Source organism: Mustelus asterias, chromosome 22 (assembly GCF_964213995.1).
Source record: "Mustelus asterias chromosome 22, sMusAst1.hap1.1, whole genome shotgun sequence".
NCBI lineage: Eukaryota > Metazoa > Chordata > Chondrichthyes > Carcharhiniformes > Triakidae > Mustelus > Mustelus asterias.
The window spans coordinates 25293304-25320459 of NC_135822.1; the positions used below are offsets into that span (position 1 = coordinate 25293304).

Below are 27156 nucleotides of genomic sequence, written 5' to 3' on the forward strand. Positions count from 1 at the left end.
CCAATTCAATCAAATCAAGTCCAATTCAGAGTCTCAACAAGTTGAGACATTTCCGATCCAGGCTAAGACAGGGCATGCAACCCTCTACCCTGTCCTGGGCCTGATCTACATGAGCCAAGCTGATTGGAGGAGGCACAGGTCTTCCTCCTCCAAGGCTTGATCTCATTTACATCTTAGCCAAAAGGCCGAGATGTCGCTTTTTTAAAAAATTGCTTCAGATGAAAATAAATGTGACCCAATGACCTCAATCTTAGCCAAAAGGCCGAGAAGCGATTTCGTCTGGGCAAATCCTGAAACGACACCTCCTCCTCTTATTGTAGGCGCCGCGGGAGTCTCCTCCAGTATCCCGTGATGCCGCGGGAGTCAATGACGGCCAGGCGTCCTCCAATGCCCCGTGATGCAGCAGGTGCCCGTGGCTGGCGGCGCCTCCTCCTCCAGCATCCCGTGATGCAGCGGGGGCGCCTGTGTGGCTGGCGGCGGCGGCGGCGCCTCCTCCTCCAGAATCCCGTGATGCAGCGGGCGCCGGGTGGCTGGCGGCGCCTCCTCCAATATCCCGTGATGCCCTGCGATTGTTGGGTGCGTCTGCATTGGGTCCTCCTGTAGTCGGCGGTGCGGCGGGCAGTAAGATGGCGGAAAGTGATTATGAGTCGGTGCTGTGTGTGAAGCCGGAGATTCACGTTTACAGGATCCCACCGAGGGCAACGAACCGGGGCTACAGGTACGGATGGGGTGGGGTTCGCGGGGCCTTCGGGAGAAACGGAGTGACAGCTCGCGTTGATGATGACCCACGGTCGAAGTGACAGTGGAAGTTCCCGTTTCTCATGAAGGAAGTGTTCGAGTAAAGAGTTTGACTGAGGGAGGCGACAAATAAACAGAATAACTCCCAGGTCGGGAAATAATAGATCATCGAGAGAGGGGAAACGGGATAAAGTTATCGAGGACAGTGGCATGATCCTGATGGGAGTGAATTGTGTATAATCCCTGGGGCAGAGGGATTGATCTGTCCTAGAATCTGGAACATTAACACTGGGGAAAATGATCATTTTCAACATAGATGCCTCTAATCACACATCTGAGAGCTGAAAACGTGGTCAGGCTGTTCCTCAGCACGACGATGATGTCCGCAGAGTCGCGAGTTTCTGTCAGGGATCTTTGTGTGGTTCATTGAGGGTTGATTCTCGATATGCAGATCTTTGGATACGTGAGGCAGAATGTCCCAAGAGAGAGTGCGATGCAGTTCAGGATTTGCTTCATTTTCATTCCGCCTCTGCCCTGCCTATCATTGTCGACAGCTGTTAGTGCCTCCCTTTCGAGAATATATCTACAGTGGGAGAGACTAGAACTCGAGGGCACAACCTCAGAATGAAGTGACGCTCCTTTAAAACTGAGGAAGAATCTCTTCAGCTAGAGGGTGGTGAATCTGTGGAACTAACTGCCACAGAAGGCTGTGGAGGCCAGGTCATTGAGTGTCTTTTAAGACAGAGATAGGTTCTTGATCAATAAGGGGATCAAGGGTTACGGAGAGAAGGCAGGAGAATGGGGGTGAGAATCATATCAGTCATGATTGAATGGCGGAGCAAACTCTGGGCCGAATGGCCTTGTGTATCATATAGATTACAGGAACATAACCATTGCTAAATAAGATATGGTTATTAAAGGTGTTGTTCAGGCTATTGCCAAAGGAACACTACTAAGATTCTGACAAGTTGGAAATCTATTTGTTGATCACTAAGAATAGCAAACTCCAAATCATGAGCAGCCAAAGAGTAAGGATCCTGTGAATAAAGCAAAATATAATATCCAGTCCCAGGTAATTTGGGTATCTCTGTTGTATTTGTAATGATCTGAACAGCTAGCTGCTTCAACTTAGACCTCTAGTTATGTGCCCTGTGTTCAAGGTTCAAGTTTGAAACTCTGTTAAAAGTGGTGTTGCTGCCTGAACTATTTGTGTTGAATTATTGCTGCAGGAGTGACAAATGCCACATTGAAGGCCAAAGCTGACTCAATGCAATTGTGTATAGGGTAACTTAACAATGTGCAGACAGTATTGAGAAACTGGCAGAAGGGTACATGTGTTGATGAGTTCTTGCATTTATGGTCTGCCTGCTTGTTAAAACTGCCTGCATTTTCCCAATTGCATCTAAAAATGCTAACCTATTTTACATGTGTTAATAGATGCGATGAGAATGATCACATCTCAACAGTTTATATTGTAATCATTCAAAAATAAAATTAAATGAATGGAAGTACACACAACCAGATATACTCTAGACTGTCAAGTTTCTGGCAAGAAACTACCTCCAGATACTGGCATTAATAATTGGCTGTTTAACCACGACATTTTCCAGTAAAATCAGTGAGCGGCGTGAGTTCCATCTGTGCTATAAGTGACTGACTGGCTGTTTCTAAAATCTTGTGTTATTTAAAAGGGGGGAAAGCTCACCAGGGCACTATAAACAGGTGTGGTACAAGTTGAGTTCAAAGAGCTGTAAAGGGAAATGCGACTGATTGGTTTAGGGGAAGCTCAGATGGCAGCATAAAAGCAACAGTAGATGGAGGTAGCTGTTGCTAGGTTAGTAGGCCAGAGCAGAATTTACTGTGCCCTAAAGAGTGGTAACAGAATGTACCTTTTTCTTGTTTTAAAAAAAAAAGTTGGTGAACCCAGAAACTGACCTTGATCTTGTTATTGAGAACAGTGTTTAGCGGAAACGTTTCACATTGTCAGACAGGATGCTGCTACTACAGAATCTGGATTTTGAACTTGGTGCAAGGTCCCACTGATTCCAGGTTCAGAAAGCGTTCAATAATCATTCGTAATATAGGGCGTGTAACAGGAATCAACTCAGCAGAAGTGCAAGAGCTGGAGTTTGAATTCAGGCTGTATCTATTAACAACTACAACTTATATTTGTATAACACCTTTTAGCACAGTAAAAGTGCCCCAAGATGCTTCACAGCAGTGTTGTCAAATTAAAAATGGCACCAAAGATTGGGGTGGATGAGCTTCATGGAATATTAGGGTGGATGACCAAGAACTTGGTCAAGGAGGTAGGTTTTCAGGAACATGATAAAGGAGGTTTAAGGAGAGAAGTACACTTTGGCGACTGAAGGCACGGCTGCAATTGGTGGAGTGATTAAAATTGGGGCTGTGCAAGAAGCCAGAATTAGAGCTGTACGGATATTCCAGAGAGTTGGAAGACATTACAGAGATAAGGTGTGGCCAAACCATGGAGGGATTTAAAAGCAAGAATGACATTTTTTAAAATCAAGATGGGTTATTCTACTATGCCCCATTGTAGATCAGTGCGCAGAGGGACAATGGGTAACAGGACTTGGTATGAGTTAGGATACAGGTAGTTGAATTCTATGAGTTTCAGTTTATGTAGGGTGTAAAATGGGAGGGTAGCCAGGAGTGTCTTGTAATAGTCAAGGTTGAGAAAACCTGCTGAGAAAGAAAGTCCTATTTTCATGCAAATGCAGTGTTTGACCTTGTTTTGCCAAATGAGCTGCTACTGAGGAACCGGATCCTCCAAGCCTCAGTAGATAAAGTTTCCAATGAAATAAGGATTCTCTCCGTAAAATTGCTCCACAATAGCTCAACAAAGCTACTGACTTCCAAGCAACATACTATGTTTTTCACAGCAGGTCTGCCATGGAGTAATTTAACAGCATGGGTTCCAATAAAACACAGGGTCTGGAATTGATTACACTTCAGGAATTCATTGTGAGAGTTTTGGGCTTTGGAAATACCAGTTAGACTCTGAGAGTTATATTTGTAAGCTTTGTGTAATTGAAAATATTTACTGAATTGCACACTATTTAATTGCATGTGTGTGAAATGCTTGATGAGAATCAACTGAGTAGGCAAGGTGCACTATCCATCCACATTTAAGTTATAGGTAAACAGAATTCTTGCCATGCTGAAATTAATGTCAGTTACTGCCTTCGTTCCTATATTTCTGTTGATTGAGAATATACTGAGGGAGTAGTCTCTGCAGTAGAACCTTAGCAACTACAAACTGATGAAAGTTCCTTCTCTCTCATATGTTTTTGCGATGAGACTCCAAGCATCTCTTTTATTAATCCCTCACTCTATGCTTCTGCTTCCCCATCTCCATTGCTGGCATCAATATGCCTTCAGTTGTGCACGGGCCACTGATCCTCCCAGCTGGGGAACATTGCTGGGTGAGAAAGATAAATGGGCAAAAAGTATCATAAATTTGTAAAGCGACTGGTTTGTACACAAATATTTACTTGGAAAAATCTAATAATTATGATGTGCAGGCTCCTAGTAATTTTATACAAATCGTAAGTGACAGTTGTCAGCAGAATCCACGGACAGTTTGCCACACCAGCTGGTTAACATCACGCTGCTGATCCCTCTGTGTGAAACCACAGAGCATATGTTTCTGGGAACACAAGAGATAGCCAGACTCAGTGCCATTGTTGTTGCTGCTGGACATGTGTTGTTAGTAAACTGAAGCAATTGCTGCATCGATCCCTGCTTCATGTAACTAACTACTCCTTTGTTGATTCAGTGGTGTCTCTGTGATGTGGTATGTCTTGGCTCCAATACCATGATATGGTTTTAGCAACTATTCCCCCCCCCCCCCCCCCCCCCCCCCACCACCCACTTCCCCACCTGGTATCTTCTGGGCCAGAAATCACTGACTGACTCCCAACACCCGGGTGCAGGCAATTTGAGTGTGGAGGTGGGCATGGTCTCTACCATCCTACCTCGCTGCCTTTCATCTGTTGCCCAGCTCAATGTTACTGTGGTAACCTGGTTCCACTTCTTCCTATTGTATGGTAGCCAGAGCCTATCCAGCAAGGGCTTATCAGATGTAGGATCAGCTTCTCCTTGTACACTGATGACACCTGGTTCTACCTCTTCACCACTGCCCTCTAGGCCTTCACTGCCTCTTTTGTGCTGTCGGTTTCGTGTCCAGTTTAAGTGATCTGCACAGCCATTTGATTTTAAATGTTGGAAAGGTCAAAACTATTTTTTAACCCTTGCCACAAATTGTGTATCCTTGCCACAAGGATCCTAGTCCTTTCGTTGGTCACTGTCGTATTGAATCAGACTGCTTTGGCAGCTTATTCAATATTGAGTGTGGCTTCCAACCTCAATTTTTTAAAAAAGGTCTGCTTGTACTTTAGTAAAATTTCCTCTGTTGTCACTCTTGCCTCTATCTTTGTGCCAAGCCTCAGCATATCTCCTTTGGTTCTGCATCCATTTGTGACTAATTGCACCTTTGTGAAGTGCTTTGGAATGATTTTCTATTTTAAAGGAATTACATCAATGCAAATTGTTGTGTCTGCCTCATGCCCTTGCGTGTGCAGAGATCACTGAATAACAATCGGGAGCAAGAGCCGTGGTTGCTTTTATTTGTCTCTCAAACTCCACTCGAATTTAAAGATGTTGGGGGTTAGTTGCAATGCCACAGCCAGGATGCTGACCCTTGTCAGTGTGGTTCAGTATCATACTTGCAGTGTCCGTTTACTGGGTGGTGTAGAGTTCATGCTATTAGACACTTTGTTTTCCTAAAGGATGTTGACTTTGCAAATTTATTTGCTGAATCCAACACGATCCTAGAACCACCAAATAAATGACTGGATTATTTGCTGACGTGGTTTTACCAAGAAAGGTGAAATCAGTCTAAACTGGAGGTGTGTGCCAACTATGTTTCACATGATCAGAGAATTGTGATTTGGAGGAAGAATTGGAACAAATAAAGGAAGGAAACATCAAACAAGAAGTAGAATGCACAAGCAATTTTTTTTCAACTCTGGAACAGAGCAAGATAAAACTAAATGAAAAAATCAATTTAAAAATGTTACTTATAAATAATTTGGCATAGTTAATATCAATAATTATATGTGATACAGACTGGCAGTTTTGTGAATAAACTCCTTAGTCTGTTCTAGGGCGGCACAGTGGTTAGCGCTGCTGCCTCACAGCGCCAAGGACCCGGGTTCGCTTCCCGGCTTGGGTCACTGTCTGTGTGGAGTTTGCACGTTCTCCCCGTGTCTGCGTGGGTTTCCTCCAGATGCTCCGGTTTCCCCTCTCAGTCTGAAAGACGTGCTGGTTAGGTGCATTGACCTGAACAGGTGCCGGAATGTGGTGACTAGGGGAATTTCACAGTAACTTCACTGCAGTGTTAATGTAAGCCTTTCTTGTGACTTATAAATAAACTTTAAACTTTAGGATACTGGACAGTGATATTGAAACAGGAATTGGCCATTCAGGCTAACGCCTGTTCTGCAATCCAATTAGAACTTGTCTGAAAGGTCAGGAGTAGCTAAGTGTTTACTTTTGACATTTCTTGACTATTTCTCCACTGGTTCAATTGCTTCACTCATTTTCTAGGATAGAAATGAGCCACACAGACCACAGAAATTCCAGTTTCTCCTCTTCCTTTTAAGTATTCCTTCAGGATTGAGGGTGACTTGCTTCCACTCCAGTTCCATGAGTTCTGAAATGTCCGATAAGTCCAACATGTGATCTGCAGACTGCCACATGTTGGGCAGATGGTGCTTGGATGGTCATGCGGATTGGTTGTTGGGAGTTTGTGTGTTTTCTCCAAGTCCCCGACGTAGTCTCTGTGTTTGGTGTCTTCCCGAACTAAGCTTTTGGTTAGTCACAGGCTAAGGACTCCCCAAGAGTTGGCGTTTGACTTTTCAGGAATGCTTTGAGAAAATCCTTGAAGCGTTTCTTGGAGTCTCCTGCAGCAACTGAGTTCCAAATGGAGCAGTTGCTTCAGGAGTCATACAAATGCCACGTCCGGCCCAGCAGAGCTGGTTTTGAATGATCAGCGATTCAGATACTTTGTCTTTGGAGATGACACAGCTGTTGGACTGCTTTTTCTGCTGCCAGATTTGGAGGATCTTGTGTACCTCTATGGGTTTGAGCTGCCTGTTGGAGGTTGTCTGAGTCTCCTGAAACATTTAGGAGTGGGAGGACACTGCTGCTGATCATCACCAATGTGAAGGTTAGGCATGTTGCATTTGGTATGGGAAAGGCGAAATCAGCCAGACTCCCTGTTCCTTATTCTAATCCATCCATTCCTCCTTTCTGTGGACACAAGAATCTTTGATCTGCTTCATTACAATCAAATAACTGGTTCAGGTTCATGCATGAAGAGTGAACACTTAAGCAGTCTCCTGGAGGGCATCTTGAAAGGATCACTGTCAAAGAATAAAGAAAATTATAGCACAGGAACAGACACTTTGGCCCTCCAAGCCTGCACCGACCATGCTGCCCGACTGAACTAAAACCCCCTACTTTTCTGGGGACTATATCCCTCTATTCCCATCCTAGAAACATAGAAAAACTACAGCACAAACAGGCCCTTCGGCCCACAAGTTGTGCCGAACACATCCCTACCTTCTAGACCTACCTATAACCCTCCATCCTATTAAGCTCCATGTACTCATCCAGGAGTCTCTTAAAAAACCCTATTGAGTTCGCCTCCACCACCACTGACGGCAGTCGATTCCACTCACCCACCACCCTCTGTGTGAAAAACTTACCCCTAACATCTCCCCTGTACCTACCCCCCAGCACCTTAAACCTGTGTCCTCTCGTAGCAGACATTTCCACCCTGGGAAAAAGCCTCAGAGTCCACCCGATCTATGCCTCTCAACATCTTAAACACCTCTATTAGGTCTCCTCTCATCCTTTATGTCTCATGTTATTTGTCCAGACGCCCCTTAAAACTCACTATCGTATCTGCTTCCACTATCTCCCCTGGCAGTGAGTTCCAGGCACCCATCACCCTCTGTGTAAAAAATAAACTTACCTCGTACATCTCCTTTAAACCTTGCCCCTCGTACCTTAAACCTATGCCCCTTAGTAATTGACTCTTCCACCCTGAGAAAAAGCTTCTGTCTATCCACTCTGTCCATGTCCCTCATAATCTTGTAGACTTCTATCAGGTCGCCCCCCCCAACCTCCGTCGTTCCAGTGAGAACAAACCAAGTTTCTCCAACCTCTCCTCATAGCTAATGCCCTCCATGCCAGGAAACATCCTGGTAAATCTATTCTGTACTCTCTCCAAAGCCTCCACATCTTTCTGGTAGTGTGGTGACCAGAATTGAACACTATATCCCAATGGCGGCCTAACTAAGGTTCTATAAAGCTGCAACATGACTTGCCAATTTTAAAACTCCGTGCCCCAGCCGATGAAGGCAAGCATGTCGTATGCCTTCTTGACTACCTTCTCCACCTGCGTTGCCACTTTCAGTGACCTGTGTACCTCTACACCCAGATCCCTCTGCCCATCAATACTGTTAAGGATTCAGCCATATACTGTATATATCCTATCTTTATTAGACCTTCCAAAATGCATTACCTCACATTTATCCAGATTAAACTCCATCTGCCATCTCTCTGCCCAAGCCTCCAATTGATCTATATTCTGCTGTATCCTCTGATGGTCCTCATCGTTATCCGCAAATCCACCAACCTTTGTGTCGTCCGCAAACTTACCAATCAAACCAGTTACATTTTCTTCCAAGTCATTTAAATATGTCTTTAGAAGAGATGGGGAATTTTAATTTTAAAAAAAGATAGGACTCAACATTTCAATGCCTTGAGCCAAAGTCAGCATCCACATGAGCTGTGGGCAGAGTTTTTGTCTACAGATGTAGGGGATATCTCTTGTATTACTCATATGTGTGAAACACAGATTTTTAATAACTGCAAATTCTAAAGTTTAAAAAAAAAGCAATTCCCTCAGGACATCCTGAAGCACTTTACAGCCAATGAAGTTCTTTTGAAGTGTAGTCATCCAAATGACACTATCTTCAACGGTGCAGCATTTTCTCAGATTTTGTTCAGATCTTTGGACTAGGCCTTTTTTACTCAAGAATCACAAGTTCTCAGTGGCAAAAGGAGGAAGAGAAACTGAAAGCCAATGTGCTTGGGTCATTATGTTCATTATTGTTTCAATTATGTCCTATTTGCCCCTGGAGAGGATTGTATCTTGGTTTTTAAATGTCTTTGTACTCCACAATTTTGTGTGCAGAATACAAAACTGAGCATAGATAGCAACAAGAAGTTTAACAACACCAGGCTAAAGTCCAACAGGTTTATTTGGTAGCAAAAGCCACACAAGCTTTCAGAGCCTTAAGCTCCTCCTTCAGATGAGTGGGAATTCTGTTCACAAACAGGGCATATAAAGACACAAACTCAATTTACAGAATAATGGTTGGAATGCGAATACTTACAGCTAAACAAGACTTGATTAACTGTAAGTATTCGCATTCCAACCATTATTCTGTAAATTGAGTTTGTGTCTTTATATGCCCTGTTTGTGAACAGAATTCCCACTGACCTGAAGAAGGAGCTTAAGGCTCCGAAAGCTTGTGGCTTTTGCCACCAAATAAACCTGTTGGACTTTAACCTGGTGTTGTTAAACTTCTTACTGTGTTTATCTCAGTCCAACGCCGGCATCTCCACATCATAGATAGCAGTGCCATAGAACAATCGAATTATTTAACCGTGCAAGCTCCTGAAAATTAATCATCCAGGCGCACTGCCAAATCTTCTTATGTTTCCGTCTTTGTCTTCAATAACTGAAGCGCACACACACATCGGTCCCAAGAAAAGTACCCAAACTACATTGTTTAGAGAAGCAACCAGGGGATTTTTCAAACTCTATTATGCACATTTCATAAGAAATTGAGTCACAGTCACGAGCTCCCAGGTTTGATCCCTGGTCATTGCTTACTGATCTGATCAGGACCAAGACAGTCATTTGATGTCCCTAGCTTAAGGAAGACAATAAACCAGCTAGGATTTCTGATCACTAACTAATGAAGGTTCCTGGAAAATGCACCCATGTGGACATTGGAGAAGGACTGGGTGAAACTCGGCTGTTACGGCCTCCATTGTTGAAATAAACTGGCAATGTTATTTAGAGTTGTACATGAATAATGGCCGCTTGTCTGAGATCTCTGGAGACTGTCAGGGTCTGTGGCACAGGGTGCACAATGTCTCTAGATCAGAAGTATGCAGTCAGGGAGGATGTTCACACTGAAAGTTCAAAGTTTTCCGGTGCTTTGTTCTGGGTGATCAAGTAGAGTACATGAAGTTACTATTAAACCAGTTTTGGGGCGGGAGAAATATTGTAATGTGAATTGACTTCCTGCAGTAATCATCAGTGTTCATTAAGATCATGGACTGCATAATGGGGTACTGACGTGTTCAGATATAGGCCTGTCTATAATTCCATGCACAGAATTATATCTGGGTCAATCTGCCTATTTTGGACACTATCACATCACGTGATGGGAGAATGATGTGCTTTTATTACTAACCGAAGAATAAACTCCACCAGCCTAGGTTCACCCTGACTAATGGTGCAGCTACTGGCCTCAGATGATTGCTTATTACACAAACATGCCTAAGAACAACAATATAAGTTCCAAAACATTTCCGATGTAAACCTACGAGTGTACTTGTGTGCCAGAAATGTGAAGGGCTGACTAATGTGAATGCCTCGACCACTGACTACGACTAGAGTCAGCGATATCTGCCGTTCGATGTATGAAAATCAATGTTGGAGTACAGCAGTAGCACTGATGAGCAGAGGGTGTTTTGTTTCTAAGTAACTTTGTTATAAGACTGTCCCCTTTTCCTGCTCAGAGCTGCAGATTGGAAGTTGGACCAACCTGACTGGACCGGGAGACTCCGGATAACAGCAAAAGGAAATATTGCCTACATTAAGTTGGAGGACCGGATTTCAGGTATTTGCTTCAGCTCAGCCATTCAAACGGCTTGCGAGGTGATCGGTGTTCAACTCGGAGAGCTCAGTTATAACTTTGAATCCTGTGCAGAAAACTTTCTCCCACCACCCTAAAGAAAAAGTATACGTACTGTTCAGGCCAAATGAAGCCCCCCTAGGGCGGCACGGTAGCACAGTGGTTAGCACTGCTGCTTCACAGCTCCAGGGACCTGGGTTCGATTCCCGGCTTGGGTCACTGTCTGTGTGGAGTTTGCACATTCTCCTCGTGTCTGCGTGGGTTTCCTCCGGGTGCTCCGGTTTCCTCCCACAGTCCAAAGATGTGCGGGTTAGGTTGATTGGCCATGCTAAAATTGCCCCTTAGTGTCCTGAGATGCATAGGTTAGAGGGATTAGCAGGTAAAAATATGTAGGGATATGGGGGTAGGGCCTGGGTGGGATTGTGGTCGGTGCAGACTCGATGGGCCAAATGGCCTCTTCCTGCACTGTAGGGTTTCTATGATTTCTATATTCACACGACACTCAAAGGTGTGAGCACCCTGTCGATATCAAATTTTTTGAATAGTCAGCAGAGATCCCTGATTGCTACCATGATTTTAGCATGCTGTGAGGGAGAACGTGCTTCCTATTGTAATACTTATCCCATAATACCATCAAATGAAATGATAGTGCCAATGTTCCTGACATCAAAATATTTTTTATAATGCAATGATTAAAGATGCCTGCTGTAACAGTGTGTGGGGAAAGTAGTACTTGTTTCCTGATGGGTGTGGTTTGATAATGTGTGTTTAGCAAGTATACTCCGTGGTGAGCTCTTGAGGCCACACTAACCACTGTGGAAAGTTGGCTTGTGGCTGACACAAGTTGCTGCTCAGATGCTAGGTGAAATGGTGTTTAACTCTTGTATTAAAAACTGAAAATGTTGGAGAAACTCAGCAAGTCTGGCAGCATCTGTGGAGCGAGAAACAGAGGTAACTTCTCATGTCCATATGTCTGTTCGTCAGAGCTGAAGAGAGGTAAAATTGTGGTGCATTTTATACTGTTATACTCTCTTCAACAGAATAAAATCCACACACCTCTTCAGCACTCGAAATCTTCACTCTGTTTCTCTCTCGACAGATGCTGCCAGACCTGCTGTGCTTTCCAGCATTTCCTGCTTTAATTTCAGGTTTCCAGCATGTAGTATTTTGCTTTTATTTTAACCATGTTTTGTTGGCGTGTTTTCTCCTCAGGAGAATTGTTTGCACAGTCCCCAGTGGACCAGTTTCCTGGGATTGCAGTGGAGAGTGTTGTTGACTCGAGTAGATACTTTGTAATTCGCATCGAAGATGGAAATGGTAATTTTATCTGGGAGGGGGGGGGGGGGGGTGTCGGTAGTTCTTTTTCATTTCACTAATGTATTGAAATGCATGGATTTTTGCACGATTTTGGCATTCAGGGTAACCTGTGAATGTTTTTGTTGAATTATGTGGCTGCAGGTGATTCACAGCATCTTCAGCAGCATGTCAATTAATTTATACTTCTATCTTCCATTATAAGGCTGTCTAAAGTGTGATTACATGTAGGAAATCACACAAGGACTAAAGAGACCAAGCATAAAAGAATGAATTTATATTTATAATGTGCCTTATTGAATGCCTGAGCATCGCTGAATGGTTCACAAAATAAATTGTTTTCTTTCCTGATGTGCCCCAATGTTCCCTCTAATTTCAAAAACATCATGTATTTATATCACCTTTAAAGTAATATTGTTACCTTCTAGGGCATTTAAAAACTCTCCATTTTGTGCAGCTCATTTGTTGAACTGAGCTGGGCGGCACGGTGGCACAGTGGTTAGCACTGCTGCTTCACAGCTCCAGGGACCTGGGTTCGATTCCCGGCTTGGGTCACTGTCTGTGTGGAGTTTGCATATTCTCCTCGTGGGTTTCCTCTGGGTGCTCCGGTTTTCTCCCACAGTCCAAAGATGTGCAGGTTAGGTTGATTGGCCATGCTAAAATTGCCCCTTAGTGTCCTGAGATACGTAGGTTAGAGGGATTAGCAGGTAAATATATAGGGATAGGGGGGTAGGGCCTAAGTGGGATTGTGGTCGGTGCAGACTCGATGGGCCAAATGGCCTCTTTCTGCATTGTAGGGTTTCTATGATTCTATGAACTGCATGGTCGCTTTAACTTGCCACATGGCTGCACAGACCTACAGATGGGCGGCATGGTGGCACAGCGGTTAGCATTGCTGCTAACCAGGGATCCGGGTTTGATTCCTGGCTCGGGTCACTGTCTGAGTGGAGTTTTCTCCCTGTGTCTGTGTGGGTTTCCTCCGGATGCTCCGGTTTCCTCCCACAGTCCAAAGATATGCAGGTTAGGTGCATTGGCCATGCTAAACTCTCCCTCAGTGTACCCGTACAGGTGCCGGAGTGTGGCGACTAGGGGATTTCCACAGTAACTTAATTGCAGTGTGAATGTAAGCCTAATTGTGACTAATAAATAAACTTTACTTTAACTTTAAGATTAAAGGGACCACTGGCTTTGCCAGTTTGACTCCGAGAAAACCCATTTCATAGAATCATAGAATCCTACAGTGCAGAAAGAGGCCATTTGGTCCATCGAGTCTGCACCGACCACAATCCCACCTAGGCCCTACCCCCATATCCCTACATATTTTACCTGCTAATCCCTCTAATCTACGCATCTCAGGGGCAATTTTTAGCATGGCCAATCAACCTAACCCGCACATCTTTGGACTGTGGGAGGAAACTGGAGCACCCGGAGGAAACCCACGCAGACACGAGGAGAATGTGCAAACTCCACACAGACAGTTGCAATTGCTGCATACTCATGCAACTTAGAGGAAACACTGATGTGCATTGCTATTTGTATGTGAAGACAGTAACTGTTTTGCAAATAAATCCCTCATAGATTGGTTAATCTGATTTGACTCTGGGGCTTGCTGCACTTTTTTGAATAGTGCCATGGGTTTCTTAATGTCACCTAAATGGGCAGAAAGAACATATCAACTGAAGGGGGGTTTCTCCAATACTGCAGCCCTACATTAGCCTAGAATATGTGTTCAAGACCTGAGGGGGAGTTTTTGCATCCCATCTTCCATGGGAATCGTAATGGGCAGGCGGGGGGGGGGGGGGGGGGGGGGGGGACGACGACCATGCAAAGGTCCGTTGACCTCGGGTGGGATTTTCCAGTTTTAGAACATAGAATATTACAGCGCAGTACAGGCCCTTCGGCTCTCGATGTTGTGCCGATTAGTGAAACCAATCTAAAGCCCATCTAACCTACACTATTCCAATATCATCCATATGTTTATCCAATGACCATTTAAATGCCCTTAATGTTGGCGAGTCCACTACTGCTGCAGGCAGGGCATTCCACGCCCTTACTACTCTCTGAGTAAAGAACCTACCTCTGACATCTGTCCTATATCTATCACCCCTCAATTTAAAACTATGTCCCCTCATGCTAGCTATCACCATCCGAGGAAAAAGGCTCTCACTGTCCACCCTATCTAATCCTCTGATCATCTTGTATGCCTCTATTAAGTCACCTCTTAACCTTCTTCTCTCTAAAGAAAACAACCTCCAGTCCCTCAGCCTTTCCTCATAAGACCTTCCCACCATACCAGGCAACATCCTAGTAAATCTCCTCTGCACCCTTTCCAATGCATCCACATCCTTCCTATAATGCGCTGACCAGAACTGTATGCAATATTCCAAATGTGGCCGCACCAGAGTTTTGTACAGCTGCAACATGACCTCCTGGCTCCAAAACTCAATCCCTCTACCAATAAAAGCTAACACTCCGTACGCCTTCTTAACAACCCTATCAACCTGGGTGCCAACTTTCAGGGATCTATGCACATGGACACCGAGATCTCTCTGTTCATCCACACTACCAAGTATCTTACCATTAGCCCACTACTCTGTGATCCTGTTACTCCTTCCAAAGTGAATCACCTCACACTTTTCCGCATTGAACTCCATTTGCCACCTCTCAGCCCAGCACTGCAGCTTATCTATGTCCCTCTGTAACCTGCAACAACCTTCCGCACTGTCCACAACTCCACCGACTTTAGTGTCATCCGCAAATTTACTAACCCATCCTTCCATGCCCTCATCCAGGTCATTTATAAAAATGACAAACAGCAGTGGCCCCAAAACAGATCCTTGCGGTACACCACTAGTAACTGAACTCTAGGATGAACATTTCCCATCAACCACCACCCTCTGTCTTCTTACAGCTAGCCAATTCCTGATCCAAACCACTAAATCACCCTCAATCCCATGCCTCCATATCTTCTGCAATAGCTTACCGTGGGGAACCTTATCAAACGTGTTACTGAAATCCATATACACCACATCAACTGCTTTACCCTCATCCACCTCTTTGGTCACCTTCTCAAAGAACTCAATAAGGTTTGTGAGGCACGACCTACCCTTCACAAAACCGTGTTGACTATCCCTAATCAAATTATTCCTTTCTAGATGATGATAAATCCTATCTCTTATAATCCTTTCCAAAACTTTGCCCACAACAGAAGTAAGGCTCACTGGTCTATAATTAGCAGGGTTGTCTCTACTTCCCTTCTTGAACAAGGGGACAACATTTGCTATCCTCCAGTCTTCTGGCACGATTCCTGTAGACAATGATGACATAAAAATCAAAGCCAAAGGCCCTGCAATCTCCTCCCTAGCCTCCCAGAGAATCCTGGTATAAATCCCATCCGGCCCAGGGGACTTATCTATTTTCACACTTTCCAGAATTGCTAACAACTCCTCCTTATTAACCTCAATCCCGTCTAGTCCAATAGCCTGTGTCTCAGTATTTTCCTCGGCAACATTGTCTTTTTCCTGCGTGAATACTGACGAAAAATATTCATTTAGCGCCTCTCCTATCTCTTCAGGCCCCACGCACAACTTCCCACTACTGTCCTTGACTGGCCCTAATCTTACCCTAGTCATTCTTTTATTCCTGACATACCTATAGAAAGCTTTAGGGTTTTCCTTGATCCTACCTGCCAAAGGGGTGAGTGCGGCTGGAAAATCCCACCCCTGGAGTGAGATACAAGCCCACGAGCTTCAAAAGAGAGGAAAAAAATAATATGTTAAAGACAATTTTAAAGTACATTGATGGTTGTAACGATAAAGCATTATAAGCAGAGCTTTCATTTTTACATCATTGAGTAATGTGGCATTGGGGGAACAAGATAATTTAACACATTTCCCTCCTTTCTCCATTTATCAGTGAGTAGTGAAATAGACCTGCATACACTGGTTCTTTTTTTCCTTCATCTCCTCCCAGACTGAGATCAACCAATTTGGTAGCTAAAAGTGGTCAAACCTGTGGTAAAGTAACTTTACCAGAAGGTCAGAAGAAAACCCAGTGTGTAACTATGTTGGGGCAGTTTAAATTTGTGAAATTTGCAGTTCCCATACACACATGTAAAATATGAAAATTCAATATGGAGTTATCTACACAACCTTATATCTACACATCAGTTTGTATTGTGTAACTGGTGACTTCACAAAAGCAACAACCTCCAGGTTTATATCAGCAAGCTCCTACAGTTGAGGGATGATCTAATCGAGACATTTAAAATGGTTAAGGAATTGAGAGTTGATGAGTGATTCTAGATTAAGAGAACATAATCATTAAATTAGTACTAGTCCATTAAGGGGTGAAATAAGGCAATATTTTCTCACTCGAAGGGTAGTGGAAATCCGAACACTCAAATCGCAAAAGCCTGTGAATTCTGGGTCAATTAATCAAGAACAAAGAATGATAAATGAAGTTGAAGTGCAGATCAGCTAAGATCTGATTAAAAACTGAAATAGACTGAAGGGGTTGATTGGCTCACTGTAGATTCTTATGAGTCAACATGTTATGGGTGGTACTTTAATATTGGATAGGTGCTTTGGCCATGCTAAATTCTCCCTTGGTGTACCTGAACAGGCGCTGGAGTGTGGCGACTAGGGGATTTTCACAGTACTTCACTGCAGTGTCACTGTACTACTTTTGACATTGCACGGTGGCACAGTGGTTAGCACTGTTCCCTCACAGTTCGATTCCCAGCTTGAACGTTCTCCCTGTTTCTGCGTGGGTTTCCTCCGGGTGCTCCGATTTCCTCCCATAGTCTGATAGACATTCTGGTTAGGTGAATTGGCCATGTGAAATTCTCCCTCGGTGTACCTAAACAGGCGCCGGAGTGTGGTGACTAGGGGATTTTCACAGTAACTTCATTGCGGCGTTAATGTAAGCCTACTTGTGACACTAATAAATAAACTTTTTAAAAAACTTTAAAACATTGATATAGTCCACGCTCTGCTGGCTGGAAGGAGGATGTGTAGAATGTGAAATTGTAAATACTGTCTCGTTTGACAAAAGCTATTTCATTTTCCAGGGCGACGTGCATTCATTGGCATTGGATTTGTTGACCGGGGCGATGCTTTTGATTTTAATGTCGGTCTCCAGGATCACTTCAAGTAAGTTGCTTAGCATCATAGTCCTGACAAATTTTTGATTGATGGCTTCTGAACAGATGGATCAAATGTTGAGATCAAGAGATTGCAAGACTTATCTAAAGTCCGCGGAGCAAATTGTAGTAGGGTTTTAACTTATTCTTAACCACTAAAGAAAGATCATATTTCCATGTTTCAGCTCTAATGGCAGAAGCTACCACGCTATTATAGTTCAATTTTGGAATCTTACAAAATACTGTAAACCTAACACTTGAACACCCTGGAATGAATCGTATGACTCAAATCACTGATGAAGACTGTCAAGTGGCACAGTGGTTAGCACTACTGCCTTACAGCGCCAGAGACCCGAGTTTGATTCCTGGCTTGGGTCACTGTCTGTGCAGAGTCTGCCTGTTCTCCCCAGTGTCTGCGTGGGTTTCCTCCAGGTGCTCTGGTTTTCTCCCACAGTCCGAAAAATGTTCGGGTTAGGTGCATTAGCCATGCTAAATTCTCCCTCAGTGTACCCGAACAGGCGCCGGAGTGTGGTGACGAGGGGATTTTAACTGTAACTTCATTGCTGTGTTAATGTAAGTCTACTTGTGACACTAATAAATAAACTTTAAACATCCAGATTTCCTTTTCTTTTATTTAAGAGCTAATTCTCCCCGTGTCTGCGTGGGTTTCCTCCGGGTGCTCCGGTTTCATCCCACAGTCCAAAGATGTGCGGGTTAGGTGGATTGGCCATGCTAAATTGCCCCTTAGTGTCAGGGAGACTAGCTAGGGTAAATGCATGGGGTTATGGGGATAAGGCCTGAGTGGGGTTATGGGGATAAGGCCTGAGTGGGATTGTGGTTGGTGCAGACTCGATGGGCCGAATGGCCTCCTTCTGCACTGTAGGATTCTATGATTCTAATTTTAATTGTAAATTGTGATTTACAAAGCTTCAGCTATTCCCAATCAACAGGTGCATTTTTCTTTTGTTTTGTAGATGGGTTAAGCAACAGAGTGAACTCGCCAAACAAGCTCAGAATCCAGACTCCGGACCAAAATTGGACTTGGGATTCAAAGAGGGACAGACCATCAAGCTAAGTATTGGGGTGAGGCACAACAGATTATCTGTTATTCAAAATAAGACCAGAGGTAAAAAAATTTAAACAGCAAAAAGTAAATTTAAATCAGATAAAAGAAGGAGTTTCTTCACACACAATATGATAAATGCATGGGATATCAGGCACGCCCGGTTTTAGGAGTATTCAGAGCAAACTTGGATACTGGAGACATGGGGCTTCAGTTGGAAGAGTTCAAGAAATTGGGAAGATGGAGAATCTGAGTACTGAGGAGATGCTTTTCATAGAAATCGTAGAATCCCTACAGTGCAGAAGGAGGCCCATCGAGCCTGCACCAACAACAATCCTACCCAGGCCCTATCCCTGTAACCCTGTTAGTCCCCCTGACACCATGGGGCATTTTATCACGGCCAATCAACCTAACCTGCATTCTCTAGACTGTGGGAGGAAATCGGAGCACCGGAAGAAACCCACGCAGACACACAGAGAACGTGCAAACTCCACACACTCGCCCGAAATCGAACCCAGGTCCCTGCTGCTGTAAGGCTAACCAGTGTGCCACCGTATAACAAGTAAGTGTAGGGTGGGTAGATCCTTCGATGGGAGAGTTTCTGGGTTTTGGTGGATAATTTGAGTATGGAGAGAGAGATTGGAAAATTCATGCAGCCATGAACAGTGGCTCTAACACGAGTAAGAACTCTGATACGTACAAATTATGTTGCAGCAATATGGTAGGGCAAGAGTGTTCAGTAAGTAGAATTCTGGCAATATTTCTGTGGTATGGTTGGCAACTGCAAGTATAAATGTGCTAAAGTATGAACTGTTTTCACTTGAGGCGAGGGGAATTGGGGTGGGGAGCAGATATGTACCTCGTAAAATCTTCCAGTAAGGAAGGTACCAGATTTGATCCCTGATCTGTGCTCAGTTAACTGCTGTTAGTGGGGGTATTAATAGGGGTGTTTCACTGTTCCTTGAGTTAAGGAAAAGAAACATTAACCAGCAATCCTACTCTTGATTGCAGTTCAAAGAGACTTCTGAAAAATAAGTGCCATCAATATCAACAAGGATAGAATTGGACAAACAGCAGACATTGTTTGAATGGGCCAGATATGAAAAGACATCTGGCAATAATGGAACAATACTGCAGTTTAAGCCAGAATCTGCATGCAAGGTTAAAGGGAGAAAATTGGAACGTATCATGTTTCATGTTGTTTATGTAATTTTAGCTTAATGGAAACCATTCCCAACATATTTTCATTTTCAGAATGTACGGAAGAAGGAAAACTCATCGACTAAACCTCGTTTACCAGGTACTGGAATAGGCCTCCTCCCGCCACCTCCAGGGGCTAAAGCACCATTCCTGCTTCCACCGCCAGGGTCACAGGATGTGATGCAGCAGCCTACGCAATCGTCTTCAGCAGGTATATAGTACTCCAGTCGAAAGATGAGAGTTTCACTGTGGCCCTGTTAACCGGTATCCTGGCTGATACTCATTTTCTCTCTGGGTATAATGATCTGAAAAGGAGAGATCTGGTTATTTCATGCTGGGTTCTTTTTGCTTGCGTGTATAATCTGAGCAACTGCAATTGACCTCTTGAGTCTATAAGCAGCTCGAATCGCTTGGATTTGTCTATTTAGACCACTTCCTCAAAGAGATTGCTTGAGCAGTAGCTTTAAAGGAATAAGCCAGGTTAAGCACAGTTCTGTCTTAGCAGCTGAACATCACAAATGTATTACAGACAATGATTGTAGTGTTCATAATCAGAAGATGGAGACAGTTGTATTGCAAGTGCTGAATTAGTTATTTGATTAGTTTTATGACTGGTTTTGTGGATTAATCCTGATCTTTATGGTGCGTACTGCCTCTGCAAATACAGATTTCATTGATCAGTTGGTTCATTTCATTTTGGGTTGTGCCTGCTGGTTTCATTTTAATTATGACTTTTCATTATAATTTTTTGCAGAAATGCTGACAGATTTTGATGCCCCTGAATCGTGTCCCGTTTTGGCTTCTCATACTGCCTCAACTGATGTGTGGGGAGACTTTGCAACGGCAACCAGGTTTGTAGCACATCCACTTTAAACTTTACATCAGTGCAGATAAAATGGATAAAAGCAAATTACAGTAATCCCCCGTCTAGAACACCTTTTTTTTGGTTTGAGCAGTTTTCAAATAGGGGAATCTTTTTGTTTAACGCTGCCAGCCACGAGCTCAATTTTCAGCTTAGCACACTTGGCAAGCCTTGAGGGACTGAATGGGCAGCTCCTGTTATTTATATATCTCTCTGTTTCAGTCTGCCTTGGTGAGCAATGAAATATTTCAGCTTCTCCTGGTGAGTGCTGACTCATTCTCCTAGCCTCTGATGATGGTACAAAGATGGATTCCCTGTCTCTGCTAATGGAACGGGAATGATCCCCTAACTCTCCTGATGGGAAAAGGACCACCTTCTGGCCTCTTTCTGTTCCTGTCCCCCTGCTTGGGCTGTGTCTGCAGCCACTCTGGGCTCTACCAGCAGTAACTCCAGCCGCAGTTGGGTTTCCAGCCTTCCTGGGACTTTGCTTGCTAACAGCCGGTTAAGATGCCCAGGTTCTGGGCCCGGTAGCAACCTGGGATTCCAGGCCTGATGCTTAATCCTCACCTTTTCTGCATCCATGTTGCTGCAGCAAATGAACAGACAAGATCTCTGTGTCCAACAGGCTTGGTCAAAGCTTAACCTAAAGATTACAGGTTCGGAATGTAACCCAGTCTTACTACATTCTTTATTATGGGAAATTTATTTTTGTTTGGCATGTTTTTATTTAGCATGTTGTTTTTCAGGAACACTGGCGTACTACGTGAGGGAAAGGTGTATATAATAAGTGCATTATAATGTTTGTCAAATCAGAACAACTGTGGTTGCGTTTACTTAGTGCATGAAATAGCCAGCAGTTACCAAGAGTTTTACATTAAATAATTAATGAGTTAATTTACAGGGAGTCACAATACACTGGTAAAGAAACATTCTAGAATGCTAATAGATCTATTACTGTGTCAGTGTGAGTCAAAGCTGTTAGACAAACCTATTTTTATTACGTTCATTATTTACATTTTTTTGCACTTTTCAAAAGGTTTTGCACATTCTGCTGAATAGCTACTGAATGAGAGCTTTTGAAAAACAATTGGGGGAGTTACAAACCTCATCTAATTGAAAGATTAGGAAAAGCTTTTGTTTCTAAACGACAGTGGACAACTGGGGTGAATCTTTACTTTTCAACAAACCTGGGTCAATTATATTAAAGATGGGGAAGTCGGTTTTAAAGAGAAATTAACAATGTGATTTTTTTTTAAATTTAGTTTTGTTGGTGTGTAGGTACGAAGGGACTTGAATCTGTTGGTGGCAGAGAAAGAAAGTGATGGAATGCATTGACTCTGGGTGAAGTCAGCTTAGTAAGGAGTCTAACAACACCAGGTTAAAGTCCAACACGTTTATTTGGTAGCAAGCGCTTTGCTATTTGGTAGCAAACGTTTGCTACCAAATAAACCTGTTGGACTTTAACCTGGTGTTGTTAGACTCCTTACTGTGTTTACCCCAGTCCAACGCTGGCATCTCCACATCATGAAGTCAGCTTGACAGGCTAAATGGTCCTGTCTTGTTCTATGCTTCATATAATTTCAATACAATTCATTTCAGGATTCTGTTGTTGAACGGGTTATTGGATTCTGTCTTTTCACTCTGAAACCTGGGTCTGAACTTATCCCAGACTTGAGATAAAATATTTCTGGGAGAGTACAGGGATTGCTACCTTCATAATTTAAAAACATGCACAAAATGCCTTCTGATAATTCTTAACTTTCTTGTCCTCCAGCTCTGCGACAAATCAAGTGGCCCAGAGCACCAATTGGGTTCAGTTTTGACGTGGGGCGTCCTTCTCCTTTGAAATTGCGATCCTGAGAGACCATGATTGACACTTCTTTTCTGAATGGATTCCTGGAGGTGCGATGCTGCTGGGAGTTCATGGTGTCAGAGCCAGCAGGATTCTGGACTCTCCGGCTGCAGCCTTGGAATTGTCATTTCCATTAATAGTGCATCTCTACCAGAACATCTGTCCCATCCTTGCAACCACAGTGTTGGCAAGAGCCCAGACATGCATCGCCATGTAGCAGTGCTTTTGCTTCACAAGTGATTGGACTCCATTTCATAAAGGTCAATGGGACACAAATGTATATCAAAAAGGAGTTACCATGTTTTATTGAATTTTTTTTTTTACACAAGAGCGTAATGTGTAATAATGGTCCTCACTAAAGCGTTCCTTAAACACACCACATCACACTGTTTCACACAGGCACTTGTGTTCAGTAGATTTCCATTCCATGTGTGATAATCTTCCATTGTAACAGCTAGTGGGGTGGGGGAGGGTGCTGTGAAGAACTGATTTGTACTTAAAGAACAAAGCACTATGATTCACTGAAGTTCTGCAGAATCACGTGCCACACGAGGAAACAGGTCTGCATCATACTCCTTCTAAGTGGTGATTTTGTAATCAGTGACAGATTGATGTGGCCGGTGATGGATGTGTTGTATGATAGCAGAATACTAGGCCTGTAAGTACTATCTGCTTTTTCTTTTCCACAAATTTTGTCTGCTTTGGCCAGTGACCTTTAACTTTTGGGCTGACCTGTGAACTATTAGTGTCTGTAAATAAGAGTTTGTCTATTTCAGTATTTATACAGATTGGTTGGAGGGAGGAAATCCTGCAATCTGCGGTGGGGAGGGGTGGGGGGTGGGATTGGAAATTGGGGAGCTGTTAATGTTAACTCTGGGTTCAAATCAGGGAATTTCTTTAGAGTTGGGAAGAGTGTTCCAAATAAAAATGTCTATTGAAATTATGTCTATTTGGAAATGTTGAGTTTTTCTGCTGTTCCAGTGTGCCTCCTAACTAATCAGCTACCACTCAACTGCTGTAACATTGATAAACACGGTAGCTGATTTGTACGTGTATGGATCCCACAGGGAGTTTAATGACATTTGGACTGTTGGTTGCGGGCCGAAACATTGGTCAGGACATCTGGAGAACTCCATGCTCCTCATCGAATGGTACAATGGGACCTTTTGTGCCCAGTGCAACAGGCAAGTCTAGAAGGCTGCACCTCCAAAAGTGCAAGCACTCCCATCACTACTGCAGTGGCAGGTCAACCTAAATTGTGCTTGAGATCAGGAGTGGGGTTTGGACCCATTGGCTTCTGACTCCAAGCCAAATGTGTTACTAATTTGGCCGGGCCAACATACAGAAAAGCAGTACTCCCCAGAGGAACAGATGATACCTGTGATTTCATTAATGAAAAGAGGTACAATAATCTGCACACTGCTGAAAGGAGGAATTCAGCGATTACCTTGGTGACGAGCCTCTTACGAGCATTTGTTTACTAGTATATTGAAGAGAGGTGCATATTAAAACATATTGTTCCCAAATCTCAAGAGTGGTGTTTAAGCTGGAGCTGAATTATGGTTTGTTAGCGTCTAGGGGAGGAGTTTGCTATTGGTTACCTGCCACCACAACTGCAGAACAAAGACTCTGTCTCTGGCTCGGTCTGTCCCCCGCACTGGCTCAGATAACCAGTTTAAATAAAGGAGAGCTATTCTACAGCAAACCCCGCCCCAGGGACGCTGAATGTGAAACCTCACCTAGCATTGACTACAGCAGCTCAGTTAGGGATCACCCAGTTTGCCTGACTGCTGATGTTGTAAGTACTGACTATTCCTGATTTATGATTAACTTGTGATGGCTGCAGCAGAATTTAACAAACATTTTGTTTTAATGCGTTACGTACAGAAGCAGAACTGTTATTTGGGCGTGAAATAGCTAACCATCAAACTGGCAGAATTCCTAAATTATTTCAAACAGAAGTCTTTTTTGGTCTGAATCACCTTAAAATCCTAAAGATTATAAAAGGATCTTGCTGGCACGTCCATAAAACCCTGAGGCTAAGGTATGACGGACAAATTGATATTTTCTTCTTTGTACCTGGAAAATGATTTAGAACTTTTCTCCACTTGTATACTGCTGTGAAAGCTTGTCTGGACTTTATTTCAGAATCACTGTCTCTGTAATCTAATGTATAAGCAACAGTTTTGAATGGAAAATGAACTTCTTACACTCCAGAGCAAGCCATCCAAATTGCATGCTCAGTTTGTGAACAGTATTTTTGTTTTAATTTTCTGTGCCACCCCTACCCCTGCCCAGCACTGTATTCTACCAGGGGTGCAGTTCTATTGACGCCAAATGCCATCATATGTGAACTTAAGCAGCAAACATAGAGAGAGGAGGGACATCTCGGTAGACTCTGATTCAGCCTTACCCACTGGCCAGAAACATTGTAGAAGTGGTCTGAGGTCTGGCTGATTTCTCTCACCCAGATACCTCTCTGCTGTTCCCCCCCAGCTGAGATGAGTGATGGAACCTGCCACTTTCCTGTCTCAATAGTCTCATTATTGAACTGCATAGTGCATTTGTCAACTAAGCTTTCTGTGTGATTGTGAACCATAGTAAATCATATCTGAAGTTGATCATTTGGAAAAACAATGTTGTAGGGCTGCGTATGATTGATACGTGGGAAGTTAGACTTGAGTATAACTCTCTGTTTTCTTAACCAATATCAGTGAAGCTGCAACTGATCACCCATGACAGTGGTAGGTAGCATTGTAGCCTGTGAGTTAGAAGATTGTGAATTCCATCCCCACACCTGAAACATCGAGTACACAATCTAGATTTACACTTCTTTGAGTACTGAGGGAGTGTTGTGCTGTTCTTAGTGCTGCTTTTCCGATGAGATGGGTGGATGTAAAACAAGAAATCCACTACTCCAGGAAGAGCAGATGAGTTCTGGTATCCTGGATAACATTTATACGTCAACCTCACATCACTTTTGGAAAAGAAAATGCATTATTTGCTATTTGTGAACTGTAGTTCAGAGAAGGTTCATTCAACTAATATCTGGGATGAATGGGTTATCTTATGAGGAAATGTTGGCCAGGATTGATTTGAATTCATTGGAGTTTAGAAAGGTGAGAGGTGATCTTATTGAAACACAAGATCCTAGGAGGGTGTGACGAGGTGGATGCTGAGCGAATGTTTCCACTTGTGGGAGAGACTAGAACTAGGGCGACACAGTTTTAAACAATAAGGGGTCTCCCATTTAAGACCAAGATATGGGGGACCTTTTTCTCTTGAGGGTTGAGTGTCTTTGGAACTCTTCCTCAGAGAATGATGGAGGCAGGATCCTTGAATATTTTTAGGGCAGTGGTAGCTGGATTCTTGACTAAGAAGGAAGTCGAAGGTTATTGGGGTGAAGTAGAAATGTGGAGTTGATGCCATGACCTTATTGAATAGTGGAGCAGGCTCGAGTAGCCTACTGCTGTTCCTGATATGTCTTTTTATGACCTTATGCACCAATTAGCTGCCATGTTTCCTTACAACAGGGAACAGAGTTGATAATTTAATCAGCTCTGACGTGCTTTTTCACGTCCTACGTTTGTACAAGATACTATACACATGCAAGTTTTGTTATCCCCAATTCTTTGTATTTAATAATTGCTGCAGTCCAAGTTCATAAGTAGATTCCAATGAGTTTTCAGACCATGGCTCCATTTCTTTGGAATTTGGTTCTTTTATTCATTAAGAAGCGTAAGTGAAGGACCGAGACTTCTAATGTAAAAGTGTTTACCATCAAGGCTGAAGAGCGTATGTGTTAAATCAGAAAATAATGATAGAATCCCTATAGTACAGAACCCACCGACATTGACAGAGCATCTCACGCAGGCCCTATCTCTGTCACCCTACATATTTATCCAACAACACATCTTGGGACACTAAGGAACAATTTAGCATGGCCAATCCACCTAACCGGCACATCTTTGGAGGGTGAGGGGAAACCAGAGCACATGGAGGAAACCCAGACAGACATGGGGAGAACGTGCAGTCACCCGAGGGCAGAATTGAACCTAGGTCCCTGCCACTGTGAGGTGGCACTGCTAAGCACTGTGCCACCGTGATAAGTTAATTTTAAATGCTTGTAGATTGTAGGAGGAAGGGCATTAAGCAGCGGCATAGAATTGGCAGGCAAGTTCTGAATCGCCATAACGATTGATTTGGACTTTGGTGGAAAGAGGTGTTCAAGGTAAGAAAGGTCACATATTGGGCCATATTGCAGTATTAATGTAAGCCTACTTGTGACTAATAAATACTGACGGCCATAATGGTGACACTAGCTCCTAACACTGAGCAAAACTGGCGAGAGCGCCTGAATTTGCAAACATCAGTCACACTTCACCCCATGACCTTGGGCTGAATGTATTCACAGCCAATACAAACTGGTGTGGTTTGCTGGAACAGGATTAGTTACGGGCGGCATGGTAGCACAGTGGTTAGCACTGCTGCTTCACAGCGCCAGGGACCCGGGCTTGATTCCCGGCATGGGTCACTCTCTGTGTGGAGTTTGCATATTCTCCCCGTGTCTGTGTGGGTTTCCTCCGGGTGCCCCCGTTTCCTCCCACATTCTGAAAGACGTGCTGGTTAGGTGCATTGACCCGAACAGGTGCCGGACTGTGGCTACTAGGGGATTTTCCACAGTAACTTCATTGCAGTGTTAATGTAAGCCTTACTTGTGACACTAATAAATGTACTTTAAAAAATCTTTGAAGCCTTTATGGTTTTGAGACACAAAGCAGAGAATCAAGTTCAGCAAGTGGCGCAGCGAAAGGGCTGGAGGCTGATCCTGGGCGTATGAGGACAGAGATGTGAAGAAGGCCGGGACAAACGTGGCCTTTTTTGTTTAAAGCGGGGGGGGGGGATTGCCGTCTACCAGGTGACAAAAGGGGGAAATCTTGAGAACTATTTAAAACA

General features: G+C 43.6%; 1 protein-coding gene across 2 annotated transcripts; it reads left to right on the forward strand.

The window, feature by feature from the left end:
• Window positions 1–505: 505 nt before the first annotated feature.
• LOC144509942 (adaptin ear-binding coat-associated protein 2-like) lies at window positions 506–24456 on the forward strand. Of its 2 annotated transcripts, XM_078238968.1 has the most exons (8): window positions 534–718; window positions 10651–10751; window positions 11979–12083; window positions 17152–17233; window positions 18198–18306; window positions 19541–19697; window positions 20241–20337; window positions 22123–24456. In XM_078238968.1, exons 1-8 carry the CDS (start codon window positions 627–629, stop codon window positions 22169–22171), a joined length of 792 nt encoding a protein of 263 aa, XP_078095094.1. In that variant the 5' UTR covers window positions 534–626; the 3' UTR covers window positions 22172–24456. The 2 variants fall into 2 exon arrangements, with proteins under 2 accessions (XP_078095093.1, XP_078095094.1); XM_078238967.1 differs by lacking the exon at window positions 11979–12083 and having other exon boundaries at window positions 506–718; window positions 22123–24415.
• The last annotated feature ends 2700 nt before the right edge of the window (window positions 24457–27156 follow it).

Excerpts from the sequence above, each read along its gene's own strand:
- LOC144509942 (XM_078238968.1), top strand. The coding sequence starts at position 627 with ATGGCGGAAAGTGATTATGAGTCGGTGCTGTGTGTGAAGCCGGAGATT. Across the intron at positions 17,234-18,197 it reads GGTCTCCAGGATCACTTCAA|ATGGGTTAAGCAACAGAGTG; the intron begins GTAAGTTGCTTA and ends TTTGTTTTGTAG. Across the intron at positions 20,338-22,122 it reads GACTTTGCAACGGCAACCAG|CTCTGCGACAAATCAAGTGG; the intron begins GTTTGTAGCACA and ends CTTGTCCTCCAG.